At 43.3% G+C, this 24,073-nt stretch overlaps 1 protein-coding gene across 1 annotated transcript; it reads right to left on the reverse strand.

Annotated features, from left to right (window-relative positions):
- Positions 1-2,487: 2,487 nt before the first annotated feature.
- On the reverse strand, positions 2,488-23,229 carry DEDD (death effector domain containing). The gene is made up of 5 exons (XM_063439520.1): positions 23,033-23,229; positions 13,810-14,219; positions 5,447-5,554; positions 4,743-4,889; positions 2,488-4,242 (listed from the first exon to the last, which is right to left on the reverse strand). Exons 2-5 carry the CDS (start codon positions 14,132-14,134, stop codon positions 3,866-3,868), a joined length of 957 nt encoding a protein of 318 aa, XP_063295590.1. The 5' UTR covers positions 14,135-14,219; positions 23,033-23,229; the 3' UTR covers positions 2,488-3,865.
- Positions 23,230-24,073: the final 844 nt, after the last annotated feature.

Consider the following 24,073-nt stretch of genomic DNA (forward strand, 5'->3'; position numbering starts at 1 on the left):
TATGAGGGAGAGAGTGCTAGAGGAGAGAAAGTGGGCTAGCTAGGAAGAAAAGTGTTCAATGAAAAGTCTAGGATGACGTGGGGGGGGAGATAGATGACAGCAATTCTTAAAGGAGTGGGCTTCAAAAAGGCAGACAGTGTGAACTTCAAATGAAGTAAAGGAAAGGGCAGGGGCAGAGAGGATAGATTAAAAGGTTGATTTATCGCATTCAAGTTGTTATATTGTCTGGAGTGCCCTGGCACAAACATTACGTTCATTGTTAAACCATTTTTAATGGTAAATGACAGTCCCTGGCAGCCAATCCAGTCTTGTTTCTGGATTGACCGAGTGTGTCAGCTGCTGGCTTTCAGCATATTGTATTGGACTTTGCTGGTATGAATTGGTATGGCTATCCATACCTTCTGCGAGGGAGGATGGGGGCAGACTGTGGGTGACCAGGAACTAGTAGTTAGTGTTAAACTGCTCAAAAAATATTTATATACACTGAGTGAAGGGGTGGCTAGATGACTTGGCGAGAGCATCTCCAAAAAAGCAAGTCTTGAATTGTTCCCGATATGCAATAGTTTGTAGGTATCAAAAGTGGTGCAAGGAAGAACAACCGGTGAACCAGCATTAGGCTCATGGGCACCCAAGGCTCACTGATGGACAGGAGAGCAAAGGTCTGTCTGGTCCAATTACACAGAACAGCTACTATAGCTCAAATTGCTTACAAACCTTAATGCTAACCATGATGGAAAGGTGTCAGAGCACAGTGTTCTGCATTGCATTTTTGCTGCAGCCACAGACAGTAGAGTGCCCATTAGGACACCTGTCCACCACCAAAAGCACCTTCAACGGCGACGGGAGTCATAGTTGGACCTAAGAGCAATGTTAGAAGGTTGTCTGTTGTGATGAATCACGTTTTTCTTTTAGATCAGGTGGATGGCTGGTGCATGTGCATTGTTTACCTTGGGGGGAAACAAATATAAGCAACATGCATTATGGGGAAAAGAGCAGGCTGGCAGAGGCAGTTATGCTCTGATGAATATACCCCTGGGTTGTTACTTTGACACATACCACCTACGTGGCGGTTGTTGCAGACCACATACACCATTTAATAGCAATGGTGTTCTCTGATGGCAGTGGTCTCTTTCAGCAGGATAGTGCACCCTGCCACATTGAAAAAAAAGTTTCTGGAATGGTTTGAGGAACATGAGCAAGTTCAATGTGTTGCCTTGGCTTACAAACTCCCCAGATCTCAATCAGATTGGTTATTTGTGAACAGTGCTAGAACAACAACTCCAGGCCAAGGAGGCCCCAACTTGCAACTCTTAAAGGATTTGCTGCTAATGTCTTGGTGACAGATACCACCGGACAAGTTCAGAAATCTGGTGGCAGTCACGCCTCAACACATCAGAGGCGGCAGCATAAGGACATGATATTAGGCAACTGGCAGCGGCGGCAGCATAAGGAGGACCTACATGATATTAGGCAACTGGTTTTAATGTGGCCGATCAGTGTAAATCCAACTGGGCATGCTCCCGCTATACAGGATTTAGAGGTTGGGATAAAAAAAACAAAAAAAAAAACCACGGTTAGCCATGTCACATTCAATGCACACCTGGGATGTTCAGTACATAAGTTGTCTTATAGAAATTGTACTGTGTATATAGGATATACTAAATAACTCTGAAATATCACATTTTACTACTTTAAAAACACTTCACTAGCGCTATGCAGTGGGACCTGAAGGAATTTCAATCACTTTGCCAGTAATTTTCTCAGTTCCCACTGACACAGAGAGAGTAAAATAAATTACCAACATAATTCCAATTTACAATGGGAAGAGAGTTTGCAGCAGCAGAGCCCATGATTAAATGATATTTAAGCCCTCCATTGTAAGTGGTCATGAGGAAGAGAAGAAGGTTGTCTCTGGTTTCACAAATGCCGCTTACTAGGATATTGAGTGCTGCTGTCTCTCTCCAGTTTGCTATAAAGTAGGAACGACCCTATAAAGCTACTGGTATTACACTTCCACCCAACAAAATAACACTTGTGCATATACTCAATCACACAAATAAGACCGAACATGACTCTGGAAGCCCACTTCTTGAGACAGTTTTATTTGGAGCCTAGATTTAGCAGGACTTACCAACTGCTTAGAGCAAAAGGTTGCAGATTCGCCAAAGGAAAAATAAAATTAAAAGTGGAATAGAAACATTTAATTGAAATTCTAGCACACAAGAAACTTTTAGATCAGTGAGCTGTATATACCATTCCTTGCCACTCGAGGAGAAAAAAAAATATATATATATATATATATAATATATATAAAATAAAAAATTGCAGGTTGAATTACAAATATTTTACTCTTTCTAAGCAGCCAAAAACGTGAGGGAGGGATAAAAATATGTTAACACTGACAAAAAGACATTGTTTGAGATCTGACAATCACATACATTAAATCCTTCTATTCAAAATAAATCAGTTTCATCATAAAACGTGCCATTACGGTCCATTATTTATTTTCTGCACATATCCTGAATATAACATACAATCAGTTCTTTTTAAGTTTTCTCCACGTGGACCAACACATCCTGACTTTTATTATTATGCAGTTCCAAGAGACACCACGCAGCATCAGGTCTATATAGCGACAAGGTGTGAACATTTTAAGTGCCCATAGTTGTAGGAGAATTCGGGAGAAGTATATGGACACGTGGCCATTTTGGATTTCATCTGCCAAACAGAATTCAGAACATTTGAAGTAATCACAACTTTACAGGTCACATTGCAGAGAATGAAAATGTCAACATTTTCTTTTAAAAACAAAAATTGATTATTTTTTTTTTGTTAGTTCTATATCAATTGTCATTACGTTCTTCAGTAAAGTTCTCTGAGGTAAAATTGTTCTATGCATGTGGCCAGGATTAGGTTAAATACATTGAACCAATCAGAAAAAGGATTATTGTCTTATAAAACTGGACATTCTGACGGACCAGAGGTGAAGTAACAAATGTTACTAATCACAGCACAGATAAATATGAGGTGACACAGGTTATATGAAATTAAGGCAGAGGCACATTTCTACGTATCACACTGGAAAACATGATAAATTCTTTAAAATGTTCTAGGCTGGTCAGAGTAGAGCACAGTTGGCCACGAGTACACAACCTCTACCCATGAGTCTTACAGGACAGTTTTATTCAATTTTTTTACCTTTTTTGGTGGGGGTGGGGAGGAGGGAATAGGGGTTTCTTTCCTTAAAAAATAATAAAAAAAAATATGCTTTACAATAAATTAACATGATTATTTTCCCAAATCTGTAGAAAGAATTGCAGTATTTGGTTGACTGCAAGAAAAGAAAAGAAAAACCTAAAAGACATTTAAATCTGGCTTAGAGGGATAACAGTGTGACAGTTATGAGGGGATGTTCGATAATCTGTTATGACAAAGTACAAAAAAATAAAAAAATATTCTAAACATAAAAAAAAATTATGTCAATGTGTTAACGAAACCTCTCTCGAAAAAGCCTACAGAAATCTCTCCACCTTGCATATACATTACACATACATATACATTTTATATATATATTTGTGTTAATGTTAAAGGTGCACAGCGTATTAACAGCTTGGATGACCGGTCTACTCCTCATTTTCACGGGCTTGAAAGCAACAAAGTGCTTACATTATATATATTTATACATTTGTATTACTTAGATTGTTTTTTTTTACCTTTTAATTATATATATAAAAAAAAAAAAGTACTCAAAAATAATAAGGATAAGGGGACTCCAAGAGCCATGTTCACTAAGCAGCATTTAAGTCTTTGAGGGATGTACAGCTTAGCTGTGCTTAGTAAACACAACCTAAAGTGTTAGTTAGCGTCACAGTGAAGTTTGCACCATCAAATTCCTAAGTAATTTCTGGCGGCCAACCTCGTAGTCTTCCTCGTCCACGTTGACCAACAATTTGATAGCTTCGTGTCCTACAGCTTGCTTTAAAGAGTCTGTTATAAAGACACCTTTGAGGGCTTCCAACAATGAGCCATTTATATAGTCGCGCCAGAATGCATCTAAGTATGTAAGCTCAGAGAATTTGATGTCGCAGATAATAGAGCCAAGGTCCCTGGATTTTAAGATGGTGTTGGCCTGGTTGAACCGTTCAAATTGTCTTTCTAAAGGGTCCTGCTTGTTGGAGAACACGTTTCCTTGAAGTGCAGTCTCATGTTGACAATATTCTGCTCGGACCCGTAGGCGGATATCTATGGTAAAAACAAAGTGTGTGACAATCAAATTCAGTTTAATGTTTGACCTTGACATCAAAGCTTTTTCCTTTTGTTTTGAACACATCAAACAAAATGTGTAACGTAAAGCAACACTGCACTCCCTATAATTTATCTAGATTAAGTTGTTACAGTGCCTACCTTTGTTACATCCCCCATCTAAGTTTTCCCAAAGCGCAATGGTTTTATTAATTTGAAGACTTGCCAGTGCAGCCTCAAGCCACGACTTTAAGCCCTCTGGGTATCATACTCTAACATACTGTAATGGTACGCATGCATGTGTAGTGCCGTCACGGTCTAAATGTTACACATGCCTATTTGTGTTGTTGCACATCACTGCTCTTCAAACAAGATTTCCAATATCCCTGTTTATAAAATCCATTGGAGAGCAGGGCATTGTGATCCAGCATAACATTATGGAGGGTTAGAGAAGAGAAAATTCAGCATCAAGCAATGAGTGACTGGACATGTCCACATACCACATGTCTGTTTTTCCTTTGGATCTGGTGTAATGGACTTTCTTCTCTTCCTCTGGCTGCTTAATGGTGGTCTTCCTCTGCCTGGCCTTTTAGTGCATACAGGATGTCCAGGGGTAGAGGAACATACCACAGGGTGTTGAGGAGGAGCTGAAAGAGTGAAAGAACATAACTGGTAGAAAGGTAGACATGTGCAATACCCTCACCAGTGCCCTAATGATTTCAAGGAGTGGTGCTCATTCCTCAGGATTCAGACTGAATTTTATGTTAAAGGACTCTATAAGCACCACTTTATCTCACGCACGTTTCAGGAGGCAGAGAGCCAAGGGAGAACAGTTCGGAATCAGGTAAGTATTGAAAGCTTTTGTTTGGTGGTGGTATGTGTGCAGCTGCTTGTGGGTGTTGTGTGCATGTATGTGGAGGTCAGTGGTGGTGTATTGTGGGCTATTTGTATTTTTGAGGGGAGGGGGCGGCTAATTCTGCAGCTCTGTGAATATATAGCAGTGTGGATGGCTTCCCTGGGGTCTAGTGAGGACCAGGCTGGCCAGATACAGGTTAAGGGCAGGAGCTGCGATAGCTGCTACAGGGTGTTCTACTCCAGAGTGGATTCCCATTCACAAGTGTGGGGAGTAAGTTATCTGTGATCACTTAATAGAAATGCTGCAATGTATAAATTGAGGATTGTCCCTCACCACTCGGAGACTTACCTGATGTTTGAGGGTGCTGGGTGCTACACTCTGGACTGCTGACTGTCCGTGGCGTGACGTAGTGAATGGACGTCTCCTCGAGGTATTTGTCTACGAGGTCCGGACACACTGGGTAGACAGAAAGGAACACATTTCATGTTTGCACACACAAATATCCAGAAACATGCTAATTTGGCTCATGGGGCATTCTGAAAGCCACTTACATAGACATGTAAGGATCTGCTAGCATTAAGAGAATTAAGAGATATTCGGTACAGTCATTTGTAAAGCTCAAACCCCCCCCAGCACCATTGCCACTATGGCCCGCAATGCCGTGTCACTCTCAGCCTAGGAATAAACTAAATACGTAGCCTTATTGAACACACACGGACAACTGGATTCTTCAGCTTTGAGAAAAATAGAGTCAAACTGTACTTAAACTGATAATTCTGGGACAGCGGCACTCCTGGTACCATATCCTCTCCAGAGGCCTGCAGTAGTTATGGTATATGGATTGTTCCTTTAATGGACCTCTCCCTAGTGGAATGAGAGAGCAAGATTGAATAAAATAACTAAAAGGAGGACTTAAATGAGAAACTCTAAAGTGGCAGAGAAGTCAGCTCTCAGCCAAGGTTTTATATTTCTAGATTGGTATAAGTTGGTATGAATGTGCAGTGCAGTATTATGTGGGTATGTAACACCAGTAAAATTATTCCACCTGGGGGAAAATGGATTTGAATTTGTGTGGGAGCCTGTGTGGGCACAGGCGTACGTACCACCGCATGTACTTATTTGGTTAGATATTCGCAAAACGGCCTCTCGTATTATTCCATAGGTCCATCCACTTGGATCGTTGGGTGTTTTTGCTTTCTAGACCCATCGATAGTTTCAGTTCCCATGAGCGAACGTTATTGGGAAGGATTATGTTAACAGCTCTGAGAGCTCTTGGTTGAGGCATAAGACACCTGTAGTGGATTGTGTGATACATAAAAGACACTAACAGCCCAAGTCAGAAACTAAATACCTTCCTTCGAGAAAGTGAGACACTATGGGAAGAGTTTTCTGAGGAGAGTGCCTGGCGAACAGATTAGTGTACATACTGCCCTAGTTTCCTCACTGGCAGTGACCTAGTGTCCCTACGTTTGGGTGAGCTAGATGCTTTCCCTGGGCTCCAGTGGTGCTGCTCTGACCATCGCCCTGCCCGGGCCAGAGTGACATCAGTTTCCAGCATCACTGAAGAGCGCGTGATGGAGCAGAGCAGGAAGATGACAGCTCCATCCCCGCCTCCACTCTGCCCGAGCTGGTCACCCGTCTCCCTCAGCTGTTCGTGAGCTGCCTGCCCGCCTCCGCTTTCCATGAGCCCCCTGCCCACTTCCAAACTCAGGCAGCTGGTCACCAGGCACTTGGGATTTGTGAAGCTCTGCCATACAATACCTTTGGATACCTTCTTAACCAGCTGCTGCATATTGTGGAAGGCCACCGGTTAAAGGGCGTCCTCCTAAGCACCATAACCACTAGAGCTCATTGTAGAGGCAGAAATCCCCAGGGTTCGACAGTAAACTTTCAAACCATTAAGGAACTTACCTGTCTGTCCCCCACCTGTGCTGCTTCCGTTCTGAGCTGCAATAGTAAAGCTGAAGTTCATATTCCCACATTCATACCAACTTTTTGTTATTTAGATTTTGACATTCTTTATTTAATTACAAGTAGCTACACAAAGGCTAGTATTGAGGTATACATTTACGCAATGCTGCGCCAATCAACATCTCCTCATATGGACGCATTGAATCAATGCATCTCTATTGGGAACATTCAGCAACTCCATGCACTGTAGCACGGACCAAGGAAGCACTTCTAGTTGCGGACTGAGTGACTGTCACTAGAGGTGTTACTAGGCAGCAATGTCTGAAAAGGCAGTGTTTACATTGAAAATCGTGCAGAGACAGGCTATAGGCTTCAGAACAACTACATTAAGCTGTAGTGATTCTGGTGACTATAGTGTACCTTTAATAATTTTATTTTTGACGTTTAAACTGGCTGCTAACTTTCCATTTTTTAGCTGGCTCCTAGATTCCAAGCAAATAAGTCAAGCCCTGTTGTATGGGTTTTTTTTTATGGTCCTCAATGGTTATACACAGCATGCAGCTTCAAATATTTTCCAGAAGATTCAGCTGAAGTGACTTTACGCCCAACATTCTGCAAAGACTATAGTGTGAGCTGAGTGGAACCTTCAATTGTCAGTGATAGAAGTACAGCTCTATGCAGCTCAACTAAACAGTCATCAGAGTTGAGGACCCCACACACTGGAAAAGATCACAAGGAAGAGGAATAAGGAAGGAAGCATATGCATAGATATGAATGGTGAAGTGACATGTTCCCAATGTGGCTGCCTGGCAAGGCATAGGAAGTGACATTTGGCATTGAAAGGGGTCAGTGACGTGTGGATAAAAAGAACCAGCCAAGTCCTGCACCACTGGGCAAGATCAGTGAGATTCTGGCTCTCCTGGAGGAGGTTGACATGCGTACCCCAGATAAGTGGTCAATTCATTTCCAAAACCCATTTGATTACTTAAAGGTACACTATAGGCACCCCAACCCGGCAATGTAAAACAATGTTGTTGTGGCTGTCTTCCAGACAGCATCTAGAGGCGCTTTCTGGACTCAAACGGAGTGGAGGACGTCAAATGTTTTCCAATTCCCATAGGAAATCATTAAATCAATGCCTTCCTATGGGGAAGGTTTATGGCACCGTACATGTGCATTATCTACCCCCATCAGCATGACACCACAGGAGGAGGAGACCGATACAGAGGCAAGGAACCTCGGCACTGGAAACATGCAAGTGGAAAAATAAGCGTGTTAACCCTTTCATGCCCGCAGGTGGGGGCAATCTAATAAGTTAGGGACATGGCATACTACCACGTTTATGGAGTATGTTTTTTATATTTCTAACAGTGTTCCTTTCAATTGCCCACTGTGTAGTGGTTATGGTGCTTGTAGTCTACTACTAATATATATTAGTTATCAGTGTATTTGCCTGCAGCCCAAAGCAGGCCACTCACAAACCAGTATGAGAGAATCCTTCTAGGAACTTTTCATTCTGGTCTATGAGGGCCGTAATCTCATGTCCAAAAGGAAACTTATCTTCCTCTACCGGCAGTTTCAATTATCACATGGGATGACCGGAATTGTTCTATAAACTATAGAACCCACACTGAAGCAGCAATTTGAAGCAGCACTGTCACCATCTGTAGAATTAGCAAAGGCGAGTTCTACTTGCCTGAACATAGCGGGCCCTCTTCAGCTACTGGCACTTCAGCGCCAGGAGCAAACAGCACTGCTGTACTCTCGCACATTCATGTGAGTACAGCATTATGGTCTATGGAGGGTCCCACAAGACCTTCCACACATAAAGCCAATTCCACGGAGCCGTTTGGAGGGCTTGACACTCCAAAACGGCGGTAGCTCCGCCCAGTATCTATACGTGTCAGATGGAGGAACAGAGACCAAGTAGTCCCTACTTTGTCTCAGTATATCTTCTGACGGGGTTGGCATTTCAGTGAAATTCCAATACAGTCAGTATCAGTATTCCATAAAGATTCTATGTATCTTTAGTAAAAACATTTTTTGTGGCAGTGCCGCTTTAATTTATACATAGCCCCATATAAGGTGAAGTGAACTAGGTTGTGTTTTAAAGAGGCACGGCTTCTTCCTTGCACACCACATGAATAATAGGGACAGAATTGGCACGGACAATCCACAACTGAGTGTTCTTGGTTGCCTAATTGTTGCTACAAGGCAGCTCACAAAGGTTGTCATATTTTTCTTTAATTTTAAATTTAGAAATCAGGGACACAGTTTTCTCATATTTATTCAAATGATCGAAAAGGGTTACACTGCAGAATGTATAATGCATATTATGCGGAATTCTTCATTGCTGAATCTTATACACAGTCTTCCGAATTCTACATACTACAGGGCAACCCTTCTCGTGTGCTGCCCATCAATAGGGATACATCAGGGCTCGACAAATTTTGTCCGGGTGCCTTGGTGTTTTTCAGCCAGTTCAGCCACAGTGGCCAACCAGCTGAAGGAGAATGCAGACAGGTGGACGAGAGAAAATGTAGCCGGGCGGCGGGAGAGGAGCTGTAACCTTCAAGCTCTTCTAACACTGCTCCCGGAAGCCGGGATATGAGGTCACTCCGTTCCCGCCCTCACTAAACAGTGTGCGACGGAGCAGAGCAAGAAGATTACAGAATCACAGCATCTCCACTGGACCCCAGGTTAAGGATCCACTCTAGCTCTTCCAATAGGTAGGAAGGCCAGTTGGACTTAAATGTAAAAAAATAAATAAACAAACACTTTGTGAGTGTGAGAATGTGTCTGCCAGTCAGTGAATGTGTGTGTTACATTGCGTCAAACCTTGTGTCAGTGGATGTGCCAATCTACCCCTCTAACATCATATTGGAAAAGTGTTTTTACTCGCCTTTTTCCCCAACACTGTGCCGGTCTCACTGCTGGTCTCCCTGCCTCCAGGGCTAGATAATCAATCTTTATCATCTCCGCCAAGCATTTAGGAGGCTATTGCGCATGCACTAGTCAGCATTTCCTGTAGAAATGCATAGAATCAATGCATCTCCCTGCAGAGCTTGGCGATGCTGAATGCAGGTGCTGCACAGTGCAGCACTGACCCAGGAAGCAACTCTAGTGTGCGTCTGAGTGACTGTCATTAACCAGCTTTTCTATGAAAAGGCAGTGTTTATGTAAAGCCTGTAGGGACAGGATATAGGCACCAGAAAAACTACATTAAGCTGTAGTGGTTTTAGTGACTATAGTGTCCCTTTAAGAATGGTATTTTTGTAGTTGAAAATAAAGCTTTGTTTGTTTTATAAAAAAAAAAAAAAATTAGTCAAGCCCTAATATACATGATATGTGTCCCTGAAAACATGGTGGATCTGGTAAACCCCAATTATAGCTCACCCTCAGACACAGCTATCTGCACAAAACAACATTCATTCTGCAATTATGCAAAGAGCTTATGATGCTTAGACTAACCCTTTAAGAAACTGATGGTAATCTATCTATAAACTCAATCCATAAGCTTATCTTAGAAGACCCGTTCAGTTTCATCACAAAAATACAAAATTCTCCATCTATGTTACACTAAAACCTCCCTCGTAATTTAAACAGGAAATATCACCTATAAGCTCATTACATTGCTACCTTCTCTCATTTCTCTTAATGCTTGCGGTCAGTGAAGAGGAGGAAAATATGAAACACACTTCCATCTGCGGCAATACCAGGTAGTGACCAGGGGTACGAAAATATTTCTCTATTTAGTTTGAATTTCCTAAATGTCGGTTCCGCTTTAATATCATTCACAATACTCATTTTTTTTTTCTTTCAAGTTACCACATTCTCAATGATTTGAACAAGCCTGTTGCAAAATGTTACGCCGTTGTATAAAATAACAGAAATAACGGAAGGATAGTTTATTTATTGTAAAATAGCCATCTATTGTTGAACAGTGCTGATACTGTTGTGTAGCAGGGAAAGTAGCCTGCAGCATGAGGACATCCAGCGTCCGTGAAATCCCCATATTAAAGCATTGACGCATGGTTTTCCCATGGGGAGGGCCTAATGCGCTCACTGCACATGTGCATTAGCCCTTCCAACGCAGGAGGCGGAGCCGCGAAGGACATCTGCGCAAAAATTGGATTAATGGTATTTTGTTTTTTTCTAACCCTTAACATGCTGGGAGTGGGGTGGGAGTGCCAGAGGGAACTATAGTGTAAGGAATACAACGTTGTATTCCTTACACTATAGAATCCTTTTAATAACGTGGAGCAATGTAATGCAGCACTCTTAGCCAATCAAGTCCAAGCTAGTCAAAACGGACATTGACAAAACGGTTAATTCAACATTATCAATGCAGATAAGAAAGGGGCAGTCCATCTGTGCAAGGAAGACCCTTGGTTTATGCCAAAATGTTCTTAAAGTGAATGCTTAGGGCAGGGCTTGACACATTTGTTTGGAATCTCAATCTAGGAGTCAACTAATAAAGTTAGGAGCCAGTTTTTTTTGTAAATGAACAAACCTCAATTTTCAATGAGAAAAATGCAATTCTTAAAGGAGCACTGTAGTGCCAGGAAAACAAACTCATTCTCCTGGCACTATAGGGTTATTAGGTACCCCTCCCTCCCTCAGGGATCGCCTCCTGCTAGGCTGAAGAGGTTAAAACCCCTTCAGCCACTTACCTTAATCCAGCGCCAGGCTCCTCTCCCCCTTGCCGACGTAAGCTCCGAATGTGCATGCGCGGCCAGAGCCGCGCGCGCATTCAAACCGACCATAGGAAAACATTACTCAATACTTTCCTATGGATGTCAGTGTGTCCTCAATGCAATTTTCGCAGTGAGGATCGCGGAAGCAGCCTCTAGTAATTGTCAGGGAGACAGCCACTAGAGGCTGCATTAACCCCCAATGTAAACATAGCTGTTTCTCTGAAACTGCTATGTTTACAGCTGCAGGGTTAAAACTAGGGGGGACCTGGCACCCAGACCATTTCATTGAGCTGAAGTGGTTTGGGTGCCTATAGTGGTCCTTTAATTGTTGTAGTTGTTCTGGTGTCTATAGCCTATCCCTGTAGCCTTTTTAATGTAAACACTACCTTTTCTACTAACACCTCTAGTGGCAGTCACTCAGACAGTCAATAGAGAGTCCAGTATCAGTTCAGCGCCTCCACGCTCTACATGGAGTCTTTAAATGTTACCCATAGAAAACATGTGCAATACACTCCCAATGCTTTCCAATGAGATCATAAATATTGGTAACCTCACCAATGGAGGCGGGACCGGCCATGGCGAAACCAGCATGGCGTGGGAAAAAAGGTGACTAAAATCCCCTCTCATGACACATACACACAGACAGACATGTGTCTTTTCATTTCAGTCCACCCAGGCTTCCTATTTTGGGGAGAGCATAGTGGATTTTCCCCTGGGGTCAAATGAGGCTGCTCTCTTCCTGCGCGAAGGAGAGGTGATCTACCTGCCATTCCTCTGTTCCCTGTGGGCTCTCTGTAGTGATACTGAGGCCAGAGTGACGTCATATTCTGGCTCTCAGCATCACTAAACAGCACGAGGGAGCAGAGAGGAACTGCAGGAAGATTACTGCTCCCTCAGCCGGCCAGCTCCATTGTTCACTTTAGCTAAAGGGCTGACAAATTCCTGGTGCCAGGGCAAAATTCCTAGTCGCCATGGCACCATGACTTAGAGTGTTCATTTATCATGTGTACAATCCTGCTTGGTGGGGTATCGGTGGTGAGTCCAGATGAGAGCAGTGCAAAGCCTCTGGGGGAATAGAGAAACTAGGAGCGTAGGGGATATTAGAAGCTTCATTCTATGTAGATTGCAGTTCATGTCTGGCATGGATGTACAGTGAAGACAATGTAGTCCAGGCACTCATGGTCTTGCTGTTTTTAAACAGCAGTTTTATTGGAGAAACATGGCAAACAGCATAAAAAAAAAAAAAAAAAAAAAAAAAAAAACAGCCTGTGTTTGCCGTGTTTCTCCACTAAAACTGCTGTTTGAAGAAAACCCCGAGTGCCTGGACTACATTGTCTTCACTAAACGGAATGGGGGTTTGCCAGCCCTAGGTACAGTGTACCGAGGTCTACAAGCGATTAGAGTGCAGATCCCTCCTTTGTTTGCAACATGGCGTGGATGTATATTCCTTTCAGAATGCAGGCATAGTACAACAGCAGCAACGGCACAAAGAATGTACCACGGTTTATATTACACTGTGAGATGGGAAAGAAAAGGATTTGTCCATGTCAAGAATAGAAAAGATGAGCAATCAATTTTTGAAGTTTTCCCTCATTTCTCTATTACCAACACCTGGTAGCCTTGGGAAACCTCCCCCAATAATGCAAACAATGATGTCATAACACTATGATAAAAGATATCCTTCCAATCCTATGGAACTGCACAATTTTTAGAAAGGGCATGCCATAATATGATAGATTTAGTTATTACATAGAAGGCTACAAACAATTATTACAACTTCTTTAGAAACAGGAAGGGGCTTAGATGTTTCTGCCAATCCCGGTCCACTTACTATTTTTAATGGACAATGCTGCACAAAACCCACAGAATAATTTAAAGAGTCACTCATGACTATAGTCTGGCAAAAAATAAAATAAAAAATAAGCTCGACCTTCTCCTATCCACCTCAATATTGAGTTACCAAATGTCAAGATACCATCATTCATCAAAAAGACTGTTGACAGAAGAGGATTCACGTTTCATAAAATGGTTATGAACATTTTGCAGATTAATTCGTTTTGATTATATAGCTACAAAGTTGCAATTTCTCAATAACCAACTCACCCGCTCGCCTCCTCTTCAAAGTGACATATGGTAGCAAATCGTGACGAGTAATTATTCGTAAGAGCTGATGAACCTGTCGAAAATTTGTCTCGTCACACCGCCCTTGCCTCTCCAGAGCCAGCAAAAAGTCCCTTCCACTACGAATCATTCCCCTTTCATAATCGTCTATAACGTCTACAAACAAAAACGAAAGGACACGCACATCTCTGTGCGTTAAGTGCGTCCCAACAATGTCAAACATCCGGTGCAAACTGTATAATCCATGCACTCGGTCATTCTTCTCCTCTGGCCAGGCCTGGTCTCTTCTCCGTTTAAGGTGGGCCATCACAAGAGGTCCACAATTGGATGAGTTACTCCTACTCCTCCCACCCACCGTCCACGTTAAGGATTCGTCCTCCAACCAAACAGCTCTGAAAGGTGAAAGAAAGAAGAATAAGCGTGAAACCTAGAGAAGGTTTTTCAAAAGCAATTTGAGTTATAGACCTAAAAATTTGGAGTGAAAAAATACACAGCGAACAGAACACAAACGTAACTTAAACCCTACATTCCTAATACTTATTAAAACATCCAATAAAAGGTATCAATATGTTAAAAAAAAATGATATTATAATAAACAAACACACACACACACACACACACACACACACACTATACATTAGTTTAAGAGACAGAACCAAGCACTAGACTTCACTATGGACAGGTCCCAAATTATTCTTAGGTTTGTACAAATCTTTAGCATGAAGATCTCTCGTTTTTATTATTTTGAAACTGACTGTGCACAATGACAAATTTGTGACCAACTGGAGTGGTTGATCTACCTTGTCATCCTAGCAATAAGGCTGTTGTTTTGATTGTTTCCTCACATGTATATTGTTCGTCGTCTTGCAAATCTAACCAAAAACTTGAAGCTAGCATTGAGTTCCACATAAGCTCTCTCTTTGGAAATCCAAATATATTTTTAAAAAAATATTTTAAAAAAAAAGTTCTATATAAAGTATTGGAAAAATCCATTGTTCAATAGTGATGGTTGAAGTACTAGGGAAGTACAAGTAAAAAAAAAAAAAAAAAAGAGTGTGCAGAGTGTGATAGAATTTACTTTGATTCCAAGGTTCAAGCTTATAGGTGTCATATTATGATATCCTATATTAAAATTGGCTAACTTGGAATCAGGAAATGCTTGATGCTTAAAACGACACTTAAGACTATATATGTCTAGTCCCTGGAGCAGATAGCCCCCACCTGAGCTGTCTCTTCTAAATCAGTCTGTTCTTTCTCTGAACTTATTTGTTATATGTACAGGATGTTCATCCCTATGTCTTATCTGTACTCCTTTCACCCTTTCACTCCCTTTCTACTACTGTCCAATGAATATTTGCAAGTAAGCACTTACTTTTTAATGTATAGAAACACAACTGAAAAATAAACGACAGAGGCTTATTTTGAATAGAAACAGTTGTCTGGTGTCTGAATTCACACTCCTTCAAATACACTTGAAATAATAATTTGGGCTTCCTCTGAATATGATAAAAGATCAATATTTTGATCTATATCAAGCGAGTAAGAAAGTAGATGGTAAGTCACGGTACAAAGTGTGCCATCCTCACACACATATTTTACCTCTAGATGTCTTTTACCAGGTGCTTGGTGCAGTGAGGCTTATAACATCACTCATGTACCTAGCACATAATATCAGTAATATTCCAACTACACCACAATATTAAACCTTTTTGCCAAGCAGAAGATTTGGCTTAGAACCATTTACTCTTGACCACTGTTCTTGAGAGACATTGTAAGGGTGTTGCTATTTGGAAACATTCAGCAAAGGTTATTCCGGATTATTGGGATACCTGGTGGGAGGGATTGACAGAGGTGCTCTAAAAAGTTATTTGAAGTATCATAACCACTACAGCATGCCAAAAGGACCCCATTCCCCATTCATGGGACACACCTCTTGCCTGGGTCCTGCTTGGCCCCTGATCATCTCTGTAGGCAGATAATCTTTGCATCAAAATTTGCCTGAAGAAGCGGCCATAGATGTAATTGCACCTCCGGCAGCAAAGGGGTAATCTCATCTCACGTGCAGCGAAACGCAGCACACAGTGAATTTGGACACTATGACCACTTCAAATTACTGAAGTGATCATGTTGTTTGGAGTAATCCGTTAAACAACGTAGGTAAAGGAGGTGATCACCACTGGCCGGCAAGACACTTTCACAGTTTAACATAACATGAATGTCTTGAGGACAACCAGGCCTGGTTAAAGATTCTGCAATGTATGGACAAATAAGTACCAGATTGGTCTGTGTTCATCTGATGAACTTACTTTTGCAGGAGATGCAATACTGGTGGATTACTGCCGGATACTCTGGGAACACGGGACATTTGGACACTTTACGATGTCGGTTTTCACCAAGATGTACCTTCCATGTCAAACCAGAGAGATCCTTTTACTTGCATTTTGAGCATGAGCTGTGCCATGGAATTAATTTGTGACCATGGCTATTTTTTCCTTTTATTGCTCCATTGCCTGTACCACCCCCCCCTTTAAAAAAAAAAAAAAAAATTTTGAGAGAGAGAAATTCTACCTTTTCCAAGTTAACCAATTGTGACCTATTTATATATTAATCTTGGCCATTGAGCTTTAATTTCCTCCTGCCGTAATGTGTTGGGTTTCCCAAGGCTAATAAATAAAACTGATGCAGTAAATCGATAAGTTAACAAACATAAAAACAATACAAATGAAAGAACGTATTCAGTGTGACAGAAAGATAGATGCGGACATAAAGAAAACAGCAATACAAGAGACTGAGAAACACACAAAGCTTTTAGCACTAAGATACAGGCACACATATAGAAATGCACAAACACAAGAATCAAGCAGCGGAGAGACGCAGACACAGGGAAAACAACAGAACAAAGCACAGATGGCCCAAGCCATTGATATTTATTCCGCGCAAAATAAACTGTGATTTCATCAATAAGGGCAGTTTCAGATAAGACCCCTTGACAAATTATAATCAAGTGTTTAAAAAAAACAAACAACAGTACTTTCAAGTCGACCCAAATACACAAAAAACTGTTTTATGACTTTACGTCAGCTATTGTGTGTAGCTGTGTGTGTGTGTGTAGCTGTGTGTGTACCTGCCATGCACTCACTCTTCCTCTACTTCTCTGTTCCCAGAGTCTGAGATCACTCGGTTTGGTCTGAGGGCGAGTGGCCATGCAGAAATTATTGATCAGACTAAACGCAGTGATCACTAAACAGACTGCAGCATAGGGTACCACCTGTATATAGACGATTATTACAATAGTATCCTAACGTGGAGTTAGAGCCACCGGGATTCCCCAGGAGGCCCAGATATAGTTAGGACTAGTGGAAAAATTGAGACCTAATTAACCCCTTACTAAACAAGGGGTACCACCTGTATATAGACAATTACTACAATAGCATACCAATGCTTAAACTGCTTCACTACTTTGATACTGTGGTCTGTAGCATGAATCAAAAAAGTCATACAGGTTTCCCAAAAGCAAGCAGAAAAAAAGATTTTAAAAGGGGGAACAGCTGCTCTCTACTGGCTCTAAAGTACAAAGATAAAAAGGATGTGTTCATTCTAACAATCCACAGTGAACACACACTTGCAGGGTTGCAATTCTTGGCACACGGGAAACAAAACGGGTGCCAGTCTGCGTTAAGCAGTATGGCGGGAGTTGACCTGTCCAATACTGGTGGGCAGCCATACTTCTAAACGTGACAAATTTGCTTTGAATCTAGGAGCCAGATTTAAAATAAAAAAAAGTTAGGAGACTGTTTTTTTTTAAACTAACAAAGCTTTATTTTCAGGCTACAAAAATAAAATTCTTGAAGGGACACTATAGTAACCAAAACCACTACAGCTTAATGTAGTGGGGTGCTTGTGTCTATAGCGTGTCCCTGCAGGGTTTTCAATGTAAACACTGCCTTTTCAGAGAAAATGCAGTTTTTACATTGCTGGCTAGCAACACCTCTAGTGGCAGTCACTTAGACAGCGACTAAAGTGCTTCCTACCTCAGCTCTGCGCAGAACCCACATTCAGCATCTCCACACTCTGCATGGAGGCATTAAACGTTCCTCACAGACTGGCACAGCGTGGGGAAAAAGGTGAGTAAAAACACAATTTTCATGGTGTCACCTAAACAGACACACTCAGTGACCGACACAGTGTGGCTGCTGTGATCTTCAAGCCCTTGTTCTGCTCCCTCACGCGGTGTTCAATGATGCCGCAGTGATGTCATATCCCTGTTCCCAGCATCACTGCAGAGAGCGCGAGGGAGCACAGCAAGAAGATTACAGCTCCCTTGCCGCCCCCATTCTTTACAGCTGGCTGCCCGTCTGTCTAGCTCCACACTCCCACAGCCGGCCAGCCGCCTCGGAGTTAACAGGCTGACAAATACCCAGGCGCCAGGACAGAACTCCTAGTCGCGTGGGATTTGTCGAGCCCTGCCATACTTTACTTGATTTTAGGGCTGCTCCCTGAGTGCCACAGCAGGAAACCATCAGTGGGAACTAGCAGCAGAAGAACTGAGGCAGGTCACTTTTATTTAGTGGATCTTCTGTTTAAAGATGAAGAGGACTGCTAAAATTCTGACTGCTGACTATTTTATTATTATTTTTTAGTTAATTGCGGTGGGTGATAGTTCATGGGAAATTGAGGTGTTAACTGTCATGTTAGTGGTTAAGCGTGAAATTTTTTTTTTTTTTAAAGGTCTTGTGTACAGTTCAAAATGCTTCAGAAGTTCACTGTCAATGAGGCTTACAGAATTCGGACAGCGGACTCAGAGGTGACAGACAGTGCTTCAAATATTGACACAGGTTAATGCAGAGTTTCATTTTTGCCCGACTCTGCAAGACCCACAGAAGAAACACATGACTCCCCTGGTGTTGTCCATGATGGAGTTGACTGGGTACCCTTTGATAATTGTACAACAGGTGTAATTTGCAATCATGTGCCGCTAACAGGCTCTAAAATGAGACATAGGCAAAGCATCAAATTTGGGCAAAATATGAAATTGGTGTGCCTCAAACTTTCCCTTTCAACATTCATATGTACCCTGGGCTTTCCACTTTAAAGAGTCGCTTTAGACCCATAGACCACGGTATTGCTGTACTCAGGTGACAAAGCTGAGCCTCGTATGGAGTATTATACTGCCACAGCACAAAAGGATTTGCAAAATATACAATAAAATCTTAAAGCCTTAAAGTGTGTTTCAAAACGGCAGAAAATAAAATGCTCACTACTACACTTGGTACAAACTAGTAAAAAAAATCCCACACAAAGGTTCCAAATGCATTTTGAAATACCCTGGTGTGCCTTCTTTCAGAAATGGTAAACCTTTGTGGTGTAGTTTGACTTGGCAACCTGCTAAAATGCTCCAAAATAGAACACGGACCCTTCAACACAATCTATGAAAATTAACACATTTCTGGTACAGCACTAACACTTCACAAAATAGAAGAAAAAAAAATTGTGTCTTGGTCTCACATTGGGCATATTGTTTTACTCAGAAGTTGTGACTGGGCATAATTTGGGGAACTTTATCACAGTAGCGCACATCAAATGTACAACACATACCCAGCAAAGAAATTGGTGAAACATTGCCGAACGTTAAGGCACAATATACATCATATGAGAGTCCATAAAATGTCTCCTTTCACAAATGGTAGGCCAATCAAATCCATCAATCCTACAGTATTTAACAGAGATTAGAACATTACTAAATAAGTGTCCAAATACCCTTAGATAATAGCCTGAGATCTCTTTTGTATGGTCATTTTTGTTTTCTGTGATGGTTATTAAACGCACAAGACAAATATACCATATTCAAAAATTCTTCCACATTGAAATTGTGTTTAATACCTTGTATTTTGCGAGCTGTAACTCAAAATAAATGGAAATCCTAGACAAAATACGTACTCCGTAAATCAGGAAAATTTTCCATTGCTTTTCATAAGCTGCACTAATTATGATTGCCAAAAAATTGTTTTGTATTTTTTTTTTTTTTAATATTAAATGAGAATTTATAAATGTAGGTCACATCAAATTAAAACCCATTTTGTCCTAAAAAAAAATTAATAAAAAAAAGTCAGAATATGTATTGGTGAAATAAAGAAGAAAAAATGCATATTGCAATTAAGTACAAAAAGCAAAAAAAAAAATACAAAAAGTACTTCTGTCATTAAGTGCAAGAAAGATTGTTGTACAACTTCTGAAGTTGTACCAAGGTGGCAAAGACCTTCGATTTTCAAAGGGCATCACATTCATATTCATTACGCACAGACCGCATTAATAGGTCAAACGCCAATAGGGTTTCTCATGGATTCAGTGCTTCTATGTGTGAGAAGCATCAGATTTCCAGAAGATGATGATTGGAGCACATTGGGTCTGCAAATCTTGTCTATGAGAAGCATACGAATTGATCATGGGTGGAGAGCAGTTACTTCTTGAAAAAGGTTTTTTTTCAACTTTATTTTAACAAAAGGGAAGCTCTAAATATATCAAATATCATTGATGTTAAGGTGAAAAAGAAAGTTAAAAAAAATTTTTTTCTTCAAAAAAGTTCAATTGTTTGTATGTCACCTGCCACTTAAAATCTGTGATTTGCAGAGCACTCCTATAGTGAGATGTGTTAGAGTCATGAAAGAAGAGTCCCTTCTCGGTCTCAACAGAGCTCACTGCAGAAGCTAAAAAGCCAGAACATTTAAAGTAAATCCTCTCTTTATTTCGTCTTCTACTTTCATACAAGTGCAGAGCACTAAAAAACAGATGCCAATTATAGCGTTCATGCTACTAGATCACACCTCCATCTTTCACATAGCACCTTAGTTATTTTTATAGCACAGACATATTCCATAAAGTTAGGCAACAACAAAACAAGAAAATAAACACCATATGACTAACAATGTAAGGTGAAACAAGTTACAAAAACCACGCTTACAACGCAATACTTAGCTGACATATAAAACACAAAATAAGCTTTGGTGTCTTAATAAAACTGATGGCCACAAAACTGAAAAACCAGGCCCATTGTGAGTATTATGGTTAGAAAAGGCTTGGTAGCAGGGTGGATAGAAAATACATAAAAAAAAAAAATAAAATAAAAACTAATGGGACACAATAACTTCAGAGAAAAGTCAGTGCTTACATTACTGCCCCGGAACACCTCCAGAGGCAGTAACTGACGGCCTCTAGAGGTGCTTACTGAGTCAGTGCTACACAATGTCTCTGCATGGAGACAGTGAACGCTTCCCATAGAGATGCACTAATTCAATGCATCTCTATGAGAAGATGCGGATTGACGCAGAGTGGTATTTTACCGCGCATGCGCACTAACCTCACAATGCTTTCCTGTAAGAAAGCACTGGATTGGCTGAGACCATAAAGACTGATAATCTCAGACAAGAAGGCAAAGCTGGCCATGCTGAGAGCACTGCAGCGAGGGAGAAAAAGTAAACTCACTTTTCTCCTTCACACAGGGTGGTGCCAGTAAGCCAACTAGTTAGCAGGTCACTACAGTGTTTGATGTTTGGAGTCCCAACGCTATAGTGTTCATTTAAACTAATCTGAAAAGGTACGATTCTAAATATGAAATGGTCTTCTGGTTGCAAGTATTATAGGACAGGCGGGGTGAGAGAAAGTGGTGTGGGAAAAGCAGGTGGATGAGTGCGAGGCGGTAGGGGGACAGGGCGCTTGAGGGCGAGGCGGCGCTGGGGGACAGGGCGCTTGAGGGCGAGGCGGCGCTGGGGGACAGGGCGCTTGAGGGCGAGGCGGCGCTGGGGGACAGGGCGCTTGAGGGCGAGGCGGCGCGGGGGGACAGGGCGCTTGAGGGCGAGGCGGGACAGGGCGCTTGAGGGCGAGGCGGGACAGGGCGCTTGAGGGCGAGGCGGGACACGGCGCTTGAGGGCGAGGCGGGACACGGCGCTTGAGGGCGAGGCGGGACACGGCGCTTGAGGGCGAGGCGGGACACGGCGCTTGAGGGCGAGGCGGGACACGGCGCTTGAGGGCGAGGCGGGACAGGGCGCTTGAGGGCGAGGCGGGACAGGGCGCTTGAGGGCGAGGCGGGACAGGGCGCTTGAGGGCGAGGCGGGACAGGGCGCTTGAGGGCGAGGCGGGACAGGGCGCTTGAGGGCGAGGCGGGACAGGGCGCTTGAGGGCGAGGCGGCGCGGGGGGACAGGGCGCTTGAGGGCGAGGCGGCGCGGGGGGACAGGGCGCTTGAGGGCGAGGCGGCGCGGGGGGACAGGGCGCTTGAGGGCGAGGCGGCGCGGGGGGACAGGGCGCTTGAGGGTGAGGCGGCGCGGGGGGACAGGGCGCTTGAGGGCGAGGCGGCGCAGGGGGACAGGGCGCTTGAGGGCGAGGCGGCGCGGGAGGACAGGGCGCTTGAGGGCGAGGCGGCGCGGGAGGACAGGGCGCTTGAGGGCGAGTCGGCGCAGGGGGACAGGGCGCTTGAGGGCGAGGCGGCGCAGTGGGACAGGGCGCTTGAGGGCGAGGCAGGGTGCTTGAGGGCGAGGGGGGCAGGGTGCTTGAGTGTGAGGGGGGGCAGGGTGCTTGAGGGCGAGGCGGCGGAGGGGACAGCATGCTTGAGGGCGAGGCAGCGCGGGGCAGCGTGCTTGAGGGCGAGGCGGCGCGGGGCAGCGTGCTTGAGGGCGAGGCGGCGCGGAGGCGGCGCGGGGGCAGCACGCTTGAGGGCGAGGCGGCGCAGGGGGCAGCGTGCTTGAGGGCGAGGCGGCGCAGGGGGCAGCGTGCTTGTGGGCAAGGCGGCGCAAGGTGCTTGAGGGCGAGGCGGCAGAGGTGGAGCAGGGTGCTTGAGGGCGAGGCGGCAGAGGGGGGGGGGCAGGTAACTTCAGGGAGAGGTAGAAGCCATGATGGGCCTTTCAGCTAAAAAAAGAAGCTGAGAGGCAAGGGGGCAGGAAGGCTAGAGTCTATAAGACTAGGCCCAGGAGGCAATGCAGGTTTATGGAGGAGGGTGTAGGCCCAGGGAGTTGCTGCACATCCATGCAGGGTGCAGGTCTCTGGGGGACCAATGCAGATTGATTGGGGGTAAATCTGGACAGAGGGGTAACTGCAATCAGGCAGTGAGGGGCAGGGGGGGGGGGGGGGGGGTTCAGGAGCTTCACATGAAGAGGGGGAGGTTGGTGACTGAGTGATAAGAAGCACACTGTCTGATCTACATGCCCTCCATCTTACCCCTCCGGGGTGCAGCTGCTGTCACTTTGAGGCCTCTCTATGCTCTCAGGACGGAGCAGCCATTATGGATCCGTCAGCTTCTCTATCAGCAGTACAGGGAGACGGGAACATCCGGGCACCGCTGCCGGGGTGGAGAGCAGGAGCCGTGGGAAGAGGAGGAGTCGGGGTGGGGATTGGACCTTTCCGGCTACCGTAGTTTGGCTTCAACTCCTCAGTGTACAGTAGGCCAGTCACCGCCATCTTAACTGTGGGACACGTCTGAGCGCTATCTGGATTGGAGTTACGGCTTCGCACGTTTTTCTCTTCAGGGCTGCGGCGGCCATTTTTTAAAAGGGCAGCCGGGCAGAGCTCTGGGAACAATACTGGGAGATATAAAGCATATTATAGGGTTTTAATTATATTTTTCAGACTTTTTCAGATGTGTAAATGAATACCAATATGAATGAAAATGTTAATAGAGTGTGAGTTGCAGTGAAACCCGAGCCAGTTTTATTTTGCAATATTTACAGGGTTATTCACCAAAGTGAGAATTCAACGTTAATTTTTAATTTAAGGCCAGAGTCGCCAAACTGAAACCCAGGCGCACTTAGAGAATTTACCGAGTTCAACTATTTTGATCTTAAATTTGAAATGGATTTTTAAATCACTTCTAATTCTCAATTTAGTAAACAATAGCCCTGTTAGTCATTAATTATTATTATTATTATTATTATTATTATATCACAGCCGAGTGGCTTTTGTAGATGTAAATTTTCCATCAGATGCAAAAATAATAAGGTAAATTTAAAGGGTCAGTGTAGGCACTGTAACCGTTTAATCTCATCGAAGTGGAGCCCATGGCACCATCATTCCATTGAACGTTAAATGAGTCCCCACTCTGTGCTGCTCGGCCTAATGAGGATGCATTAACCTGAGCAGCAATGGATAACTGTGATGGTTGAGATTTACAGCTGACCATTTTCAGCCTATCACAGCACCTGTTGCTGGTATGAATTGGTATGGTTGGAAGATGTGTGCAATCTTTGCCTTAGCCATACCTCC

This window comes from Pelobates fuscus, chromosome 13 (assembly GCF_036172605.1).
Source record: "Pelobates fuscus isolate aPelFus1 chromosome 13, aPelFus1.pri, whole genome shotgun sequence".
In the NCBI taxonomy this organism is placed as follows: Eukaryota; Metazoa; Chordata; class Amphibia; order Anura; family Pelobatidae; genus Pelobates; species Pelobates fuscus.

What these genes read in the sequence shown, in the direction of transcription:
- DEDD (XM_063439520.1), bottom strand. Translation starts at nt 14,134, where the DNA reads ATGGCCCACCTTAAACGGAGAAGAGACCAGGCCTGGCCAGAGGAGAAG. An exon ending in TTTGAAGAGGAGGCGAGCGG is followed by an intron (nt 5,555 to 13,809) that starts GTGAGTTGGTTA and finishes CTGTCTACCCAG; the next exon opens with TGTGTCCGGACCTCGTAGAC. An exon ending in CCAGCACCCTCAAACATCAG is followed by an intron (nt 4,890 to 5,446) that starts GTAAGTCTCCGA and finishes TCACTCTTTCAG; the next exon opens with CTCCTCCTCAACACCCTGTG.